The 19,538-nt window shown below is 47.3% G+C and overlaps 1 protein-coding gene across 2 annotated transcripts in view; it reads left to right on the top strand.

Moving 5' to 3' along the window:
• Positions 1–19,538, top strand: part of F8 (coagulation factor VIII) — a 141,721-nt gene that overhangs the window by 30,989 nt on the left and 91,194 nt on the right. Inside the window, exons 4-9 of one of the 2 annotated variants that reach the window (XM_036740535.1) lie at positions 4,361–4,573; positions 5,253–5,321; positions 8,159–8,275; positions 11,316–11,495; positions 14,163–14,418; positions 15,080–15,251. In XM_036740535.1, the coding sequence (XP_036596430.1) occupies positions 4,361–4,573; positions 5,253–5,321; positions 8,159–8,275; positions 11,316–11,495; positions 14,163–14,418; positions 15,080–15,251 (1,007 nt within the window). Of the gene's footprint in view, positions 1–4,360; positions 4,574–5,252; positions 5,322–8,158; positions 8,276–11,315; positions 11,538–14,162; positions 14,419–15,079; positions 15,252–19,538 lie in introns of both variants that reach the window. The other variant, XM_036740534.1, reaches the window with a different exon arrangement.

Below are 19,538 nucleotides of genomic sequence, written 5' to 3'. Positions count from 1 at the left end.
ACGGAGTCATTCACCATCTTGTTCGGCTCCCGCCCCGTTCATTGTCCGCGAGATCAGGCCCTTTGCTTAGGCAGAGGCCTGGGGCTTGGGGGGAACCCCGAGCGTAGTCACGAGGCTTCGGAAGCCCGTGACAAGGTCCCTGTTCCCCTGAGGACACAAGCTCTGCTGTGCTAGTGCTCCTCCTCCCACTGGGACTAGGATGCAGGACTGGGATCCAGATCCAAGTATAGGCAATGCAACAGAGTCCTGCCCCTAGTGCCAGCAAAGGGACCCCTGTAAATCTCCTTTTGACCCATCATCCAATCCCCTTACCATATATGGGCTGAGAAGTCTGGAAATGGCCACTGGTGCCACTGATTCAGTCACCCCAAGGCCTGTTCCAGGTTTGCTGGGGCCTGGTCTATGCTGGTGTGGCCTGCACTGGCCTGTGCTTCTCTTTCACTCTGGTGCAACAGACCTTTCCTGCTGACCTTCTAAGTTGTCTTGGGCTGAGAATTTGTTTCACTCCATCTTTTTGTGGGTTCTGACACTCTAGAATTTGTTTAGAGCCATTATTTAAAGGTATTTTGAGGGGTTTCTTGGATAGCTCAGGCAAATCCCTGACTTTACTCTGCCATCTTGCCAGACTTTCCTTCTTCCCTGATTAATCAGGACCCCAAGCTTTCTCTTCCCTTCTCAAGTGTCCAATGTCTCCTGACCTCGAACCTCAGTAGAGGACCCCACCTCTACTGTGAGTTCCCTCAGCCTTCCTTCTCTATCTCTAAATCCCAATACATCTTCACTCATCTTTTTCATTTATTCCAGGCTCCACTTGTGCCCTCTTACCTCCTCTGGGAGCTTGCCCCATTGATGCTTTTCTTTGTCATCTTCAGCTTCTCCTTCTCTTACAACTTCTCCCATCAATTCCTACACAGATTCTCAGTATTTCTCTTTCCTAAACAAACAAACAAACCCATGCTTGGCTCAGTCATCCCTTTGAATTCTATATCTTTCCTTATTTCATTGCCTGACTCTGAGAGATCTTCACCCTTACTTCTCAGCCCCATAAATTCTGGCTTCTGACTATGCTGCCTGTACAGAGCCACCAACTGATACTACTCTCTTCAAGGCCATCAGTGGTATCCTAACAAGCTGCTCAGTCCCCCAGCCTTTTCTCTGTCCTCATCTTCTTCAAAATCTCCACTGCTTCTCTGGATATTTTCTTGTCCCTCAGCTTCCACGAGACTATTCTCTCCTGAGTTTTCTCCTACCTGGCTGGATGCCATATCCATGCCCTAACAATGCTTGTCCTCCAAGCCTCTCTCCTAAGCCCCTCTTCCTTTCTCTCCTCTCCCTCATCCTCTCTCCTCTCCTCTCTTCTCCTCTCTTCTCCCCTCTTCTCCCCTCTTCTCTCCTCTTCTCTTCCCTTCTCTTCTCTTCTCTTCTCTTCTCTTCTCTTCTCTTCTCTTCTCTTCTCTTGTCTTCTCTTCTCTCCCCTCCTCTCCTCTTCCTTCCTCTCCTCTCCTCTCCTGTCCTCTTCTCTTCTCTCCTCTCCTCTTCTCTCTTCTTCTCTTTCTTCTTCCCTTCTTTTCCCTTCCATTCTCTCTCTTTCCCTCCTTATCAACTCCCATGGGTTCAATTATCATCTCTATTCAGATGATTTCCCAAATTATATATCCAGCACTAATCTTTCCACATATTTGTTGAGTATCTCATACTCAACACATCCAAAGTAGAGATTAGTGTTCTCACACCCCGCTGAATCTGCTTCTCACTAATTAGCCTATTGATTTCTGATGAAGATAATCCCATCCTTTCAGTCACCCAAGTTTGCAATCTTAAAGTCATCCTGGATGCCTCACTCTCCTTCTTCCTTCATCCACCTTACATATCCAATCAGTTGCTATAGTTTTGTTTATTCTACCTTTATAATATTCCTGTTTCCCTTTCTCTCCATCCCTAGGTCCTCATCTTAATTTGGTCTTCTCCTGGATGATTGCACTAGCTTCCTTTCATTCTTTCCCTTCTTTAATCCATAATCTACACAGCTGCTGAAATAATCTAAGGCTCAGGTCTAATAACGTGATACCCTGCCCCCCCTAGCTCAAGGACCTTTGGCTGCTCCCTATTACCTCTAAAATAAGACAGACTTTTTAGCATGGCATTTCAGACTTATTTCACCTCACTCACCTCATGTGCTCCATGTTCCAGCCCAATTGGACAACTAGCTGTTCTCTTAGCTGCTCTCTTACATTTCATTTCTCCCTGCTGTGCATTTCTCCAGTCCAGCCTCCCCACCCCTCCCTTGCACCCTTCCGCCCACCTTCTTCAGGCCTGAGGCTCCCTTCTCTCCCCATGTATGTTGCTCCAAGGTTTTATCCTACAATGTTCAACTACCTCCTTGATGAAGCCTTCCCTGACCATTGTATCATAGCTCTACACCTGGAAGGAACCGGAGAAGTCATTCAGGACCAATCGCTTACTTTACATATGTGGAAACTGGAGCTGTGGGAGGGAAAGTGATTTCCACAAAGCTACAGAGCAAGGAGGTGTCAGAGTGAGGGTGAAAGGATTCAGATTTCCTAGAGCTGCTTGTCACCTAACATCAATATGGGTGTGAAGGCTTACTAAATGCTTTACATGTATTAACTAATTTGATCCACACAACGACCATGTGGGTGCTATTATTATCACCTTCATTTTGCAGAGGAGGAAACCGAGGCAAGCAGAGGTTAAGTTACTTGAAGCAGAATTTGAACTCACATCTTCCTGATTCCAAGAATGTCTATCTCAAGACTTTGCCCCAATTATCCCCTCCTCTTAATTATGCTTATCAATGGACGTCAAGTTCTATTTTCCCACCATGCCCTCTAAACAGAATGCAAAGTCATTGAGGGGAAGAACTTGTAACTGTTTTTCCTATCATGGAAATTGGGCACAGTTAAGTAAATGAATGAAAAGAATCAGATGGGCTAGAGGTATGAGGATGAAGGAAGGATGGCAGAGATCACCCAGACCTGAAGTTTACCAGAAAGAAGATGTGAGGAGAGAAGAGAAGGGGCGGGTGGCAGGCGAGGGAGGACAGAATAGGAGAGGCTTCCAGTAAAAAGGGGTATATTAGGTGGAACTTCAAGGAAGCCAGGGAAGTCAGCAGGCAGAGTGGAGGAGGGAGAGCATTCCAGGCATGGGGGACATTCCTGGAGCTGAGAGATGGAGAGGCTTGTTGGTGAGACAGCCAGGATGGAACAGAAAGTGGAGAGAAGGGGCAGTATGCAGGAGTGAGAGGAGCTAAGCCCAGAGGGAGGGAGCTGAGCAGCAAAGAGGAAGAAAAGAAGGGAATTAGCCACAGGAAAGGGAGGAGAGGGGGGGTCTTGAGCTGAAGGAGGGCTGGGAGAAAGGAGAGGGAGAAAAGGCTCAGGTGCATGTGAGGGAGGAGAGAAAGGGCTGAGCCGCAGGAGAGGGAAGAGGCAAGGCGATGTGCAGGGAGAGTCAGACATCATGAAAGGATGGCTCGGAGGAGAAGAAAGAGGAGGTTAGCCAGGGTTTAGGAAAAGGGCAAAGTGAACTGGCTGAAACATAGTTGGAGGGTGGGGGTCAAGGTGCAGGAGAGAGGAGGGAAAAGGCTGATCTGCAGGAGAGGAAGAAGGGAAGAGCCAGAGATGCAGGTGACTGAGGAGGGAAGGGCCAGAGGTGTGGGTGACAGAGGAGAGGTGGGCCAGGGGTGTGGGTGATGGAAGAGAGGTGGGCCAGAGATGCAGGTGACTGAGGAGGGAAGGGTTTGAACTACAGGAGAGGGACAGGTAAAGTGGGTGATGAGCAGCAGCCTGAGGACATGAGGGGATGAGATCAAAAGAGGGAGTTGAGAAAGAGTTCCAGTTTAAGAAACGGAAAAGAGAAGGAAATGATATGTAGCAGAAGGAGGAGAGAAGGATTGATATGTGGCAGCAAAGGGAGAAGAGAAGGGAAGGAGGTGAGGGGGAGAGAGGACAGAAGGAGCTGTCCATCTGGAAGTCTCCTGGGGATGAGAGAAGGGCATGGTGGCAGATAGGGGAGGCCTAATGGGGTGCTGAGCTTTGTTTGCTCTGGGGTCAGTTGATGGTAGAGAAAGGTTAACCCACAGCTCGAAAAGGAAGCTCAGACATGGCAAATCAAACATGAGAACTCAATCCCCACTTAGTCTGGTCTGAACCCTCATGGTGGTGCTTTCACAACCAGGGATAGGTTCTGGCTCATCACCGTCAGCTTCTTTCCCCACCTGCAAAGTTTCCCTACATTACAGAGTATACCATTCACTGTTATGTACTCACTGTGCTCAGCAAGTATCAGAGACTTTGGATTATGCTTGGCCTGAATCTGCCCACTCCCCTTCTTCTGGCTTTAGGGGCCAGGTACAATGACCAGACCAATTACATGGAGAAGCGAGATGATAAAGTAGCCCCAGGTGCCAGCTACACGTATGTCTGGCATGTCCTAAAAGAGAACAGTCCTATGGACCATGACCCACCATGTCTTACCTACTCCTATCTCTCCCACGTTGATACTGTAAAGGACCTGAACACAGGCTTGATTGGGGCTCTGCTGGTCTGTAAAGAAGGTAAGTTGGAAGGAGGGGAAAATGGATGGTGCAGAAGGGTAATGGGCAGGGAGGAATGAAGGGAATTAACCACAGGAAAGGGAGGAGAGGGGGGTCTTGAGCTGAAGGAGGACTGGGAGAAAGGAGAGAGAGAAGATCAAAGAAGATAACTTTACTGAAGGGACCATACATTTCAAGGGACCTTAAGGGGCATCTAGTCCATGAAGCCCAGAGAGATTAAGCAACTTGCTCGGGGTCACCGCGAGCCTCAATGGCAGAGCCACAGTCTGATCTCCGATGCTCTGAATGCCCTGGGTTTGTTCCTATGTGAATGAGCAGGAGCAGACTGAGATCTCGAGCAGGAGAAGTAGGCATCTTTACTTTCCCTCCTCATCCTTTGCAAATGAGAAAAATCCCTTATTGGAGAATGTACTCTGGTACCCCTAGTGCTGCCCATGATTCCATGCCTATATTTGGGCTATGGCTGCCTTCTTGGGCTTAGTGCTTGCCAGAAAAGTCCATGACTTGGCCTGCCCATGGCACTCATTATTTGCAGCCAAATTGCAATGTCTGGGTTATGTGTAAAATAGCAAGAAGTGAATGATTATCTTCAACGTAGGCACTTCAGCCCCACCCCCAATAAGACAGCAGGAGGCTTCCTAGCCTCACTGTCCTTTGATGGGAGACTTTTCTCTTTTAGGAAGTCTGAAAAGAGATGGGACACAGCACTTGCAAGACTTTGTGCTGCTCTTTGCTGTTTTTGATGAAGGTGAGCAGACAGCCCTTCAGCAACTGTTGAGACAATGTTGTTCAAGACTGGTCATTGGAAAAACCCCAAAGTACCTACTGGGGCAGAGAATCCATTAGGGAGCAGCATCAAGAAAGCCATTCTGAGCCAGAAGAGATCCAGATCCCAGGATCCCTGAGCTGTCAGGGTCCTCCAAGCTATCAAGCCCAACCCTGGCCTAACCAAGAATCCTCTCTATGACATCCCTAACTGGTGGGCATTTGCCTTCTGCTGGAACGGCCCCAGTGCTGTACTGAGGATTCTCTCTTCAGATAGCCCATTTGATTTTTGAACAACTAGAAATTTTTTTTTAAAAAAAGCTATGTCAGCCAGAAATCTGTTGTCCCTATATTTTAGGCTGGGGTCCAGAGGTCTAAATCCCTCTCTCAAACATCATCACCTCCTTATCCAGCTGTTCACTTCTCAAATACATTTTTTCTCTCCAGTATCCCTTGCCTTGGATGGTATGGACCCCTAAGGTCTTTAATGGAAGGCTTTGGGAGTATGTCTTAGCAGTGCCCATTTGAATCACCCCAAATGGGAAGCAGACACGTGGTTTGTCTTGGGAGGTTCTCTGTTGGATGTCCCAGGAAGAGAACAGGCCTCTCTGTCACCTCTATCAGATTGACAAATAGCTCCTTCTGCAGCCTTGGGAATCAGTGACCCCTGACCCTCCTCCACTACACTTTGCTTCTTCCTCGCCTCAAAATGAGCTCTTCCCCAATGGCTTCAAAACTTGTACTCAGCCAGGCCTTGGAGCAGTAGCAGCTGCTTCCCCTTCAGAACACCCAGCTTTCTCTTCCTTAGCAAGAGCCTCCTGTCTGTTTTTGAGTTCCAAGTGTCCAGCTCTTCTTGTTCTGCTCTCTGACCTCCTGACAAGGGTGGTTCCTCTTCCACAACTCACATTCCCTCTTTCCCCATTAAAGCCCCACTTCCATTTCCTTCAGAATACTTCATTGTGCCCCAAAACCAGGGGTATGGAGAGGCGTTCTTTGAATCACTTGGGTCTCCTCTTTCAGGAGAGAGGGCAGGTTACAGACAACAAATTTGGGCTGTGGCCAAAATACAAACATGGCACACAATTCAAATTGAGTGGGGTCATTAAATGGTTAAAAAGGCAAGAACTGATTTTAAGGGACTTAAGAAGGTGCTTAGAGGTGGGGAGGAATTGAGGGGGGAAATCTCCATCAGCAGCCTATCCTTATTGATATGGGGAGTCTCCTCACTGAGAGTTCCCAATTCCAAAGAAGTCCCAAATCCCAGCCTCTTCCTCCAGCAGAAGGCTCCAGGTACCAAACATTCTATTTCCACCTTCAGTATCATCAATACCTGTGCCACCAGGTCCAAGTTCGAGCTCAAGTTTTGTAGGAGGTAAATGGGCCCGTCCCAAAGACTTCTTTCCTTCTGTAGTGTAGGCTTCCTGATCCTGTCCTATGTAGGAGGTGAATGGACTGGCCCCAGAGACTTCTTTGCTTCTCTGGTGTAAGCTTCCTGATCCTGTCCTATGTAGGTTCTCCTTATTTCATTTTGTTCTGCTGCCTTTTGTTTTTCCATTACCTTCATTTCCCTATATTATTTTTAATCCTTACCCCTCCATGCCCCACCCCATGTCTCTGCTCATGTAGGTGTAGAGTGCTCACAAACCGCTGATACCACCCTTCCCACCAGAGGCTCTTGTTACTAGGCCAGGGCTTATAGTGCTAGAAATATCCTGTTGACGGTCAAAATGGGTTTGTTTTTCTCAGAGAGATAATCTATGAAATGGTGTTTAAGCACAGCTTGGTCCATTAGTGAGGACTCAGATCCATTGAAGGATGGGTGTGTCATCTGGGCTTCTTCAAGCTGTGGCTGGGCCAATCTGGAGACAGCACCTCCATGTGCAACCCTGTGGCCATAGTCCAATGCCTTGTGGGTTTTAAACAGATAAACTTTGGGGCAGCTAGGTGGTGCAGTGAGTAGAGCATCGGCCCTGGAGTCAGGAGGACCTGAATTCAAATGCGGCCTCAGACACTTGACACATGTACTAGCTGGGTGACCTTGGGCAAGTCACTTAACCCCAATTGCCCTGCCCCCCCAAAACCAAAAAACTAAACAGATAAACTTAGAAGGGACTCTTTGAATTCACCCAGAGCTGCTGGTCAGGCATATTATCAGATGGATTGCTTTGGTCAAAAAAGACTTCAGGCTGTCCCGAGCAGAGTCAGGGATGGTTTTCCTTTCACTCACGTCTTATTGACTCCCCATCACTCTCTACAGAGCCATAGACTCAGAGCTGAAAAGGTCCTCGTACCTGAGCACAGATCCCTCTACAACATCCCTGACAGGTGCTTATACTTGAATATTTCCAATGACAGGAAGCTCACTACTTCACAAAACAGTCCATCCCACTTTAGTTCAGCTCTAATTGTTTGAAATGTGACCTGAAATCTGACTCCTTGGAGCCTCCACCACTGGACTGCTTTGGGAGGTGGAGGATTTGCCCTCATTGGAGAACTTTAAATGAAGGCTAGATATCCACTTTGGTGTATGTCACAGAGAGGATTCTTGTTCAAAAACAGCTGACTGGATTGGATGGTCCCTCCTAACTCCCAGAGGGCTCCAGGAAGGGGGAGCCTGTCTGCTGATTGATGTCCCAAGAGGTCCTGCAAAGACTCCAGACTGGGCTGGGGGATAGACTAGGGTTTGTTCCCTTTCCTTTTTCCTCATTGCTTTTGAATTGTGTCCCCAAGGTTTGGTTTTGCTGGAAGAAAAGATGGTTCTGGGAGAAGAGGCTAAGGAAACCTACTGAGCATCTTCTTTTCTACCCTCTCTATCCCCAGGGAAAAGTTGGCATTCAGAACCAGATGGGCCCAAGACACAGGCTCAGGCGTACCAGTCCAAAAAATTGTACTCTAAATTTCACACCATCAATGGCTATGTGAATGGGTCTTTGCCAGGTAGGTAAGAACCTTCCCATGAGCCCTCAGAGGTCATTCCAGTCCAAGCCAATGAACACTTGTTCTAAGTTGTAACTTGGTGCTCAGCACTGGGGGGACAGAGACAAAACCAAACCAGTGCTGGCTCTTCAGGAGCTTATGTTCTGGTAGTGGGTGAGAATGTAACCAGAGAAGTATAGAAACATAATTAGAGGAGAAAGAGAGTACTAGGAGCCATGAGGAATCAAGGAGGGCTTTCTGTAAGAGGAGGCTGGCACATGAGTTGATTCTTTTTTTTTACATTTAATCTTTATTTAATTTTATTTTTCCCAATTACATGTAAACAAAAGTTTTTGACATTCATTTTTTAAAGTTTTAATTTTTTCCCTCCCTCCCTTCCCTTGCCCCTCCTCGAAAGACAAGCAATTTGACACAGATTCTACATGTGCAGTCATGCAAAACATTTCCATGTTAGCCATGTTGCAAAAGAAAACACACACCTAAATCCCCCAAATCATAATGTAAAAAACATCTGCTTCCATCTGCATTCCGAGTCCATCAGTTCTTTCTCTGGAGCTGGAGAGAGAGGAATTGATTCTTGAAGAAAGTTCAGGACTATAAGAAGCACTAGTCAGTGCAAAAGACAGAGATGGGAGATGAGCTGCTGAGTTTGGAGAGCAAGCAGACCAGCCCAACTAGCATGTAGACCGTGTAAAGGGGGAGATGGCTGGTGATCCAGGCTAAAGCCAGATGGTAAATGTTGAGTCACTTGAGCAGGAAAGTGACAGGGTCAGAACTGTGAGTGCTTCAGGGATGGTTGGGGCTGCTGCCTTAAGAAGGGAGAGGCAGGAGGCAGGGAGACCAATTAGAAAGCTATTGGAGTGGTCCAGGCAATAGATGAGGAGGGCTTGGTTATGGGACCTGAGAGAAGGGGGTGGATGTGAGAAATGTAGTGGAGATAGTACCCACAAGACTTGGCAACCAATTGGATATAGGAAAGGGGAGGAGGGAGAGAGAAGAGTCTAGGAGGATGTCCAAGGTTGTGAATGTGAGTGACTGAGATGATGCTGCTGCCCTCCACAGAAATAGGGAAGGAGTTTGCAAGGTTTAGGGGGAAAGAGAATAAGTGCCATGTACTGTAGGTTGAATTAAAATCAGAAGATCCTAGATTTAGATCTAGAACGGACTTTGGAGGTCTTCCAGTCCAAATCCCCCATTGTATAAATGTCTATGGGATGTGCTGTTGGAAATGTGGGTCTTGAGCTCAGGAGAAAGACTAGCAAATGTACCTAGGGAGAGAGAGAGAGAGAGAGAGAGAGAGAGAGAGAGAGAGAGAGAGAGAGACTATATAGGTCTGAGTTATTGGCATTGACATAATTAAACCTATGTTTCTAATGAAATCACCAAGAGACAAGGTGTAGAGACAGAAGAGGGCTCAGGACATAGTCTTAGTGAATATCATTGTTAGGAAGTACACAGAGGCAAAAAGGGGTGTCTGAGGCAGAGGGCATGGGGACATGGGATAGGATGGAGAAGGCAGGCAGTCCTCATGGGGAAGAGGATAGGAATGGGGAGAGGCAGAAAATGGCAGTCACGTAACCACGGATTTGAGTTGGAAGCACTTGGCCGCATGGACCCAAAGGAGGGGGAAGAGGATTAGGGGACAGGAGCTTGAGATCTCCTTTTTATAGGTTTTTTTTTTGAAACAGACCCTTACCAGTGCCACCTTGGGGTTAGTTGATTAATATATCCAAATCATTTTAAAGTTGTCAGTAAAACTTTAAAGTGAATATGTACACATCATCTTAAAATGATCAGAGCCATTTGGTGATCTGCTGCTTTTCCTCTGGATGCCTGAAATTTGTCTGAGGTTTACATATCATAGGCCCTGACAGCAATGCCTAGATGGCGGCCCCCAATTCAGTACATACTACCAGGAGGTGATTTCTGGTTAATATATGATGGAAATTGTAAATTATGTTCCTTTAATCATTGGGACAGTTTGTACATGACCTCTGTGTTCCCCCTTTGCAATCTTAGTCCCTGTTGGTGCCCCCCTTATACTGGCTGCATATAAACTTACTGTAGTGACTTGTGGCCCTGGGGGATGGGGGGGGGCACTGACATCAGGAGGACCAGAACATGCCACAATTTGAATATACCTCCCTAGATGGTGAGTTTCTGAAGGTGGGAACCATGTCTGGACTTCTCTGTGGGTGCCTCACATAGGGGCTGGGTCCTCAACAAAGATTCATTGTTGCTTCCTACTATGATGGTATCTGACCTTGGCTTGGAACAGGCCTGTACAACATATGACCTTCGAGCTGCTTGGGGCCTGGTAAAGAATATTGGGCAGCCCACAAAAAATGTAGAAGATATAAAAGAAAGTAAAGATGTAACAAGTGCTTTGTCCATGCCCCACGTAATCCACCGACAACTAGTCACCATTGTGCCCATCATGTAACTTGATGGGTGGGTTGCCACTGGGCACTTTCTCCTGTTTGTCACGTGATCTGCAGCAACCAACCATCATCAATCTGTCTCTAGTCTGAGAGGAGTGATTTCATGACAAATAAAAATCTTAAGTTATAAGTGTAATTGATTTATATTAATTGAAATTTCCCTTTTTAAAAAATATGGTTTATTTGCAAAATATTTTAACCGTTAGTATACCTTTACTTAGAAAGTGAGCCGCTAAAAACCGACCTGCAGCCCGAAGAAGTTTAGCCTATTTTAATTTTGGCTCCTACCCACTGCCAAGCTGTGCAGATCTGGCTTAGAAGCAAACTTGGGACAAGAGCCTCGACCTGGGTCAAGCTGGGATGGGATGGGTGGTGAAAAGAAGGGAAGAGAAAGGGAAGGGGGAGGAGAAGGGAAGGGGGTAAGGAAGGAAAGGGGAGGGTCTTCTAATATGCTGATACATACGCATATCATCTCCTCTGTTCGAATTTAAAGTCTTCGAGGTTAAAGACCATTTCACCTTTGGCTTTGGAGCCCCATTGTCTGGCACAGAGGATGGGCTTCCAAAATGCTTGTTGATTGACTGCATGATCCTTTGCAGATCTGCTAGTGTGTCACAGGAAGTTGGTCCATTGGCATGTGATTGGGATGGGCACTGCTCCCGAAGTCCACTCAATTTTTCTGGAAAACCATACATTCCTTGTGAGAAATCACCGCCTTACCTCTCTGGAAATCTCTCCAGCCACCTTTCTCACTGCTCAGACACTGCCTATGGACACTGGTCAGTTCCTGATGTTTTGCCAGATCTCATCTCACCAACATGGTAATATCTTAGGGGCCCCTGAGGAAGTCTGAAAACAGAATTGTTAGGGCCTAGCTCTGTGTACAGTAGGAGAGTCACCTTGTAGTGGGGGGTGGGGTGGGGTAGAGTTATGTATGTGGTGGGGAGGGTAGAGGTGTGTATGTGTGGGGGAGAGGTAGAGTAACAGATTCTCACAGTGGAAAGGGGCCTTAGCCCCTTTCTAATCCAGCCCAACCTCTACTACAACAGTGCCCAGTGCTTGTCCAGATTCTGCTTGCTGCCTCCAATAATGTCCTCATCCCAGCCCATTCCACATGGGAGCAGCTCTGAGTAGTAGAACATTTCTTTCCTTTTGCCAAGCCTAAAACTGTCTCTTCACATCTTATATTCTTTGCTCTTGGTTCTGTCTTCTGGAACCAAATAGAACGAGCCTGCTCCCTCTTCTCCATGACAGCCCTTCAGATGCTTGAAGGTGGCTCCTACAGGCCCCTGAGTCTTCTTTTCTCCCAGGCTAAACATGACCATCTCCTTCAACTGACTCTCTTATTATATGGCCTCAAGACCTTTCTCCATCTTGGCTCCCCTCCTTGGGACCCCCTCTAGCTTATCAATATTCTTCTTAAAATGTGGAACCTAGAACTGAACACAATCGTCCAGATGAGGTCAGACAGGGCAGAGGGCAGTGAGAGTGTCTCCTTCCTAATCCTAGCAGTTAGCCCTCTCTGATTGCAGTCCAAGATCCCATACAGCTAGCTTTCCAGCCACTAGCTTTTCCACACTGCTGACTGCCGATGAGTGGGCAGTTCTCATGAATTCAGAGGTTGCTTTGGGAAGGGGAGCCCACAAAGCTATAGGTATAGAAGTCCCTGATGGTCCAGAGCCTCTCGGAATGAAACTTTCTATTTTTGCCCATCCCCTGAAGCCTCAAAGCCTTTTTTTTTCTTTTGGAGGGGGGATGGCAGAGCAATTGGGGTTAAGTGACTTGCCCAAGGTCACCTAGCTAGTAAGTGTGTCAAGTGTCTGAGGCAGGATTTGAACTCAAGTCCTCCTGACTCCAGGGCTGGTGCTCTGCTCACTGTGCCACCTAGCTGCCCCCTGAAGCCTTTTTAATGAGAGATGAGCATGAGTGAGGAGTTCTCTGGTCCCCTTCAACTTGTCATCCCCATCTGTGGTAAACTGAACTTGTGGCTAAGAATGCCCACCTCATTCCCAGACTAGCTTGCTTCCTTCTATCAGCTCAGCTTTGAACCATGCCCCTCCTCCATTAGCAGAACCCCAAATGAGTGCAGTCCCAATAAGAAAAGCTGCTCATTCGTGAACAAATGGGCAGAGGTCCACCTTAAAGGCAGGAGACAGGCAAGAAGTAACTCTACCTGGTCCCAGATTTTTACTTTTTATCTCTCTCCTTTTCCTTGTCTGTTGGTCTCTCCCTCAAAACAAGAAATTGATGGGACACATACTGAGTTAGATACAGCTGAATTATGATCAAGAGTCTGATGCCACACTTACATTTCAAAGGTGCTAGATGTACTATGGGCATCTAGGAGGTGAAGTGGATAGAGCTCTAGGCCTGGAGATTCATCTTCCTGAGTTTAATTCTGGTCTTACACACCTACTAGCTGTTGACCCTGGGCAAGTCACTGAACCCTGTTTGCCTCAGTTTTCTCATCTAGAAAACGAGCTGGAAAAGGAAATGGCAAACCACTCCAGTGTCTTTTCTAAGAAAACCTCAAATGGGGTCACAGAGATTCAGAAATAACTGAAATGAATGGACAACAGGTGTCCTTGTAGTAGCACATCTGGGAACCACTCCTGGAAGATGATGGTCAGTGGCAACACCTACTGGTCTCAAAGTGATATTGCATTCTGGTCCATTAGTTCACATAACTGAGCCAGAAAAGAGGGGAAATGTTGGGGCTTTGAGTGTGGAGCTGGGAATCCCCAAGCAAGGGAAATATTCCTGTGGGAATAATTCCCTTTATCCATGGTGTGTGGTGGGAAGGTGGAGAAATTCCTGCAAGGAGAAGATAAGGAGAAAAGGAGGGTGGGGGCAAAGGCCAAAGTCACTGGGGCCAGAGATGGGAGAAGGTAAGCCAAAGAGAAGGTGACATGGGAGCACATGTTGAGATAGCTAGCTCTGCTCAGCTGGAAGTTATTGCAGAAGATGGTTTGGGGTAAAAGCTACTGAGAAATAGAATGAATCAAGACATCTCCCTGCCTCGCTAGCCATGCAATTGTAGGGTTGGGGTTTCTTTTTATGAGCTTGACAGGAAGGAAATAGCATTTCTCCAATAGTGCCAAGGTGCACTCCCATCTCCACCCCAAGGCCCTCTCCTGGCTTAGCCAAGACTCCTGCAGACTGAAAGGCACTCTGGGAAGGGGGAAGCCCTCAGGTCAGATTAGGGAGGCTGGAAGCCACAAGACTTCAGCAGATAAAGAATCCAGGTGGCAGAGCATTGAGATTTGAGCTGTTAAAGAGACAAAGGCTATGGGAAAACCAACCAGGGGAGTCGTGATTAACTCAGTCAGCTGAGTAATCAAAGGAGAAGTCAGAAAACAGTGTGGTTTTTGTTGGTGGGTGCTGTCCTCACATAGGCTAGGCTCTCAGGTCTTCTGCTAACAGAGATTTGTCTTGTTATACCCCAGATGGCATGGAAGCCTATGTCCATGTGGAAGCCTGTCCTGCGGAGCCCCAGGTCCAGAGGGAGAGCCCTTCAGAGGCCTACTATGATGATTATGAGCAGGACACTGAGGTGTTCCTGTTGGCTGATGCCAGTGATTCTCCCTTCCTCCAAGCACGCTCAGTGGCCAAGAAGCACCCCAAAGCATGGCTCCATTACATTGCAGTACAAGAGGCAGACTGGGACTATGCACCTGCAGCCCTTGTTGACCCTTCAGTCAGGTGAGTTGGGACAGGTCAGAGGTAGGTCACAATAGGCCTCTCCCACTGTCCACTTCCCACCCTGAGTCTGGCCCTCTTCTCTGCCTGCCCTCCTGGTCCTCTGCTCCAAAGACACTTCCCATCACCTCAGAATAAGAGACCCTTGGTTTGGTGGAGCTTGTTGCAGCTGAGGAATCATTTCCATCTGGCTTCGGGCCCTCAGTGGCAGGACAGTGGACAGGTATCATCCAGCTTTGTCACCTCCCCTTTCTCATTCCAGTGTGGCAAACAGCACTGCGTGGTGAAAAGGGTGCTGGGTTTGGAGGTGGAGAATGCAGGTTCCAGAGGCCCTCCACTTAGTGGCAAAGTGACCTTGGGTAAATCACTTCACCCCTCTCAGACTTGGTTTCCTCTGCTTTAAAATGGGAACAATGATTCCTAGAGTAACTGCCTTATAGGACTGATGAGGGGCTCAAATGTGAGGAGACAAGCAGCCCTTTCTAACCCTCCAAGTGCTGACTTCTCCAAAGTCCTCACCAGCCCTCTTTCCTATGATTCTGTGTCAGCCACACAAGCTTGCCTTGCTCAGAGCTTCTGAACTGGATTTCAGCCTCTTATCCTTCCCTTAGGACTTACCATGAGAGCTTCATGTCACCCCCTCATCTTTTTTCCTTCTTTGCAGAGGTTCCAAAAGTCACCATCTGAACAGTTATCCTCAGTGGCTTGGCAGGAAGTATAAGAAAGCCCGATACATGGCCTACACAGATGAAACTTTCAAGACTCCTCAGTCTAGTCAACACGAATCAGGCATATTGGGACCTTTGCTTTATGGAGAAGTTGGGGACACACTGTTGGTAAGAGGGGGACAGGAATCTGGGAAACCGAGCTGCAAAGAGAAAGAGCTGGCAAAATGAGGCCTAGATTTGAGTGTCCAAGATGCATCGGCTAGTTGCTGCTTGCATGAATTAGTTGATGCCTAAGGCCTGCTTCAGCTCTAAATCGAGCATCCTTTGATTGGAAGACAGGGCCAAGAACTGACCCTGGTGCCATTCCACTGGGGAGACCTTTGTGTTGATATTGAGAGTTAATCACTGTTCTTTGGGTATGATTTATTCAACTGACTACAAACCCACCTTATCGGATGATCATGCAGCTCATGTTTTACTGTTTTGTACATCAGAACAGAGGCAGCTGTGGTATAGTGTAAGAAAGGGCTGGAGGTTCAAGTCATGCCTCTGACATGTGTTGGCTGTCACATCCACCCTGGGCAAGTCACTGAACCCCTCAATGCTCTAGGCAACCCTTTAAAATGGGAAGTTACAGAGAAGGTGTCAGCTTGCATTGGTAGAGGGAGTTTACTCAACTGGCAGTTCCACGTAGCAATGCAGTCAAAGGTCCAGTCTCTATTCCTATACAGGAGAATTCCATGTGAGACTGTCAGATTCCTGGCTAACATCCAGAAACACAAAAAAATTAGAGACTATATGATTAAAGGGATGTCAGAGTGGCAAGAATATTGGGCTTTGAAGCAGAAAACCTGGGTCCAGATTCCAACCTGGGTGGGTCAGTGGGAGAGTGGAGATTATAGAGGGGGCAATCTGCTGTCTGAGAAGTGAGGGGTTTCAGGTCACAGTGAGACAAAGATGGGATGGAATGGGATCAAGGGTTCATATAGAGGAGTTTGCCTTGCCACCTCCATGTGAGATAGGGGTGAAGGAGGAGGAGATAGTGGGGGAAGGCATCTGAATAATGTAAGATGAGGAGGGGGAAGGGAGAAGAAAGAGTCCTTGGCAAATGACCTTCACATTTTTTGGAAAGGTATGACTCAAGGTCCTCAGCTAAGAGACTGGGATTTGGGGTACCAAAGGAGGCTTGAAGAGGATGTTTGGAACAACCATCATGGTCAGTAAGATAGAGAATCAATTGTAAGGTGTAAGAGGATGGCTTTGCATTGGTGAAGGTCCATTTGTAACAGCACAATTTTGTGATTTTCTGCAGCTTGAGTCAGCAGCACATGAATTGGAGTGAAAGCGGCAGATGGTTGGAGTAATCCAAGGCTTGACAGGGCATGGTCAGTGATGGGATAAGAGGGCAAAGGCCTTGAATGCAGATTACAGTGCAGAACAGAGCTGGCTCCCCAAGAGGTTGAGATAGAGTAAAGGGGGAGAGTGTGGCCAGAGCAGGAGTGATAACCCGGGAAAGAGTTGAGGAGTGAGGCCAAAACAGGAATGGCACTTCCAGGATAGGTGGGATGATCAACCAAAGGAATTTCAGTCTTCTTGGACATGGAAGTGGAACACTGGTGACTTATGCCAAGATTAAGGGTCTGACTATATCTGTGCACAGTTGAGGTGGGGTGGAAGTGAGTGGTGCTTCATGAGGAGGGAGTAGACTGAAGAACTGTGATGTTAGGGTGTTGGAGGCAGTTCTCTCCCTGTCTCGTGTGTATATATATGTATATATATTTATATATATATATATATATATATATATATATATATATATATATTTGTGTGTGTATGTATGTATGTGTGTATATGTATAACTATATACATATCATATGCTTATCTCCTAGTATGAGGACTAGAGTTGAGGAGGAAAGATAGTGAGGGAGGAGGGAGGATCCTGAGGGAGAAAGGAAGGAGAATGTTTTGAGGATCAGTAAACAATGGCTACCAGAACCTTGATTGGGTGATAAATTTGGATCGAATGAACCACAAAAGAGGAGAGGTTTCTCAGTGACGGAGATGGAGAGAGAGCCTGGAAGTGGCACTGGGGAGCAAGAAGTGTTCTGACTCTCCTACCACAGGCAGTGAGTGTGGGTATGAGTGAAAGTGTAGCCTGTGCTGGAAAGGTACCCAGGGAAGCTGTATCATCAGGGTCTCAGTGAGAGCAAGAAGATGGAGGGAGCAAGGAAGGAAAAAGGTCTAAGATGAAAACTAATTTGTTACCCATGAAGAATGCTTTCCAGAGAGCATAGTGGAAGGGGTGGGTAGATCTGAGGTGGGGCATTTGGGTGGGTGTGATTGCAGGGAGTGAGAGCCAGGAAGTGGTCAGTGGGGAATAGAGAACGGGGTTAATACAATGACAGCTGGGAGGTTCAGAATTACTGAGCTGAGGCATGTATGATGGATTGGGAGTATGCTAACTCTTGAAGAATGAGTCCAGTGGCTCGAAAGTGGTGGATTGAGAAAGGCAGCTGAGTTGACTGTTCAAGACTCTCCCTCGATGTCTAACCTTGTCTCAGTTAGTGATGTTGTATTCTGTGAAGCCAAGAGGCTGGAGTCACAGCAGGCAGGAAGGGGTCATGGAATGGTCTGGGAGAGACTGGACAGGAGGGAGGAGCTGGCAATTGGAGATGAACATGATCTGGGAATGGCCTCTGAAGTATTTGGAGAAGGCCTAGATGCAAAGACAAGCCAAATGAAGGCAAGTCAACAAGCATTTATGAAGTACCAGGTACAGTGCCTAATTCTGGGTGGATGCACTGTGTACTGTGAATTAAGAATTAATTCACAGTGCACAGTTCTGGGGATATAAAGTTAAAATGACAACAACAGACAGGGGATTCCAATCTACTGGGAGAGAACATGTAGGCAACCAGGTATAAACATAAGTTGGAGATTATCTCAGAGGGAAGGCACCCGCATTAAGGGGGAGCAGGAAAGGCTTCTTTGGAAGGTGGGAATTTAGTTGAGATTTGGAGGAAGCCTGGGAAGCCAGGAGGAGTTGGTGAGGAGAGACAGAGGTCCAGGGATGGGAGACAGATTGGACTCTGGAGATGCAAGAAGGCCAGTGTCATTGGATTGCAGAGTATGAGGTGGGAGGAGGGAGGTTGGGTAAGGTGTAAGAAGACTGGAAAAGTAGGAAGGTACCGGATTATGAAGGAATTTAAAAGCCAAACAGAGGATTTTATATTTGATCTTGGAGGCCATAAAGAGCCACCGGAGTTTATTGAGTAGGGGAGGTAGCATGGTGGGACCTTCGCTTTAGGAAAATCACTTTAGAGCCTGAATGAAAAATAGATTGGAATAGGGAGAGACTTGAGGCAGGCAGACCCGGGAGTAGCTACGGCAATAGTTCGGAAATGAGGTGGAGGGCCTTGGGAGTGGTAGAGAGGTGGGAAGTATTTGGGAGATGTTGGGAAGGCAGAAATGACAGGCCTTGGTACAGGGGTGACAGGCAGGCGGGCTGGATCTGGAGCTGCTGTGGGAGTCTCTGGACAGTTTCAGAGGAGAGGACATTGAATTGTATGCAATCACTAGTATAAAAGAAAGATTGTACTCTGTGTTTTAGGCACAAGCCCACTAGAAATGGTTTTGAAAATTTTAGATTACTCTAAATCTAAGCATTTTTCTGCAGAGAGAGGGCGGTGGGGGAAGGGAGGGAGGGGGAGAGGGAGAGGGAGAGGGAGAGGGAGAGGGAGGGGGAGAGGGAGAGGGAGGGGGAGAGGGAGAGGGAGGGGGAGGGGGAGAGGGAGGGGGAGAGGGAGAGGGAGGGGGAGAGGGAGAGGGAGGGGGAGAGGGAGAGAGAGCAATCCATACTGACAGAATTCCCTCCTCACCCCCACCCCATGCCCTGGGACACCTTCCTCACACAAGTCATTGTGAAGTCCTAATTCAGAGGATTCTTAAAGCCCATTTCAGAGCTGAGGGCCCAGAGTTTAAGGACTAGTTCACTACACAGTTTGATTTATCCAACAGAACAATAATCACTTAACTGGAGGGCCCCCCTTGAAGAAGCATTTTCCTAAAATCATCCCATCCCTCTTGGGAGCATTCAAGGGAGGGCTCTCCTTCCTACCTAGTCAAAGGGGAACAATGGGAGTAACTTTCATTAACTGAAGTAGTCCAAAGCCTGCTTCTTCCTTCTCTTTGGAAGGGAAAGAAAGGGGTCAAGAATTTATTAAGCACCTACTATGTGCTAGGCACTGACTGCACTATGCACTTTACAAATATTATCTCATTTGATCCTCATAACAACCTTGGGCCTAGCTGCTATTATTATCCAAATTTTACAGTTGAGGAAATTGAGAAGTCCATAAACATTTAGTAAGGGCCTACTATGTGCCAGGCATTGTCCTAAGCCCTGAGGACACAAAATTGAAGCCAAAGACAGTCCCTACCCTTGAGGAACTTATA

This window comes from Trichosurus vulpecula, assembly GCF_011100635.1.
Source record: "Trichosurus vulpecula isolate mTriVul1 chromosome X unlocalized genomic scaffold, mTriVul1.pri SUPER_X_unloc_2, whole genome shotgun sequence".
Taxonomy (NCBI): Eukaryota; Metazoa; Chordata; class Mammalia; order Diprotodontia; family Phalangeridae; genus Trichosurus; species Trichosurus vulpecula.
This window is presented reverse-complemented; position numbering and strand designations above follow the sequence as displayed.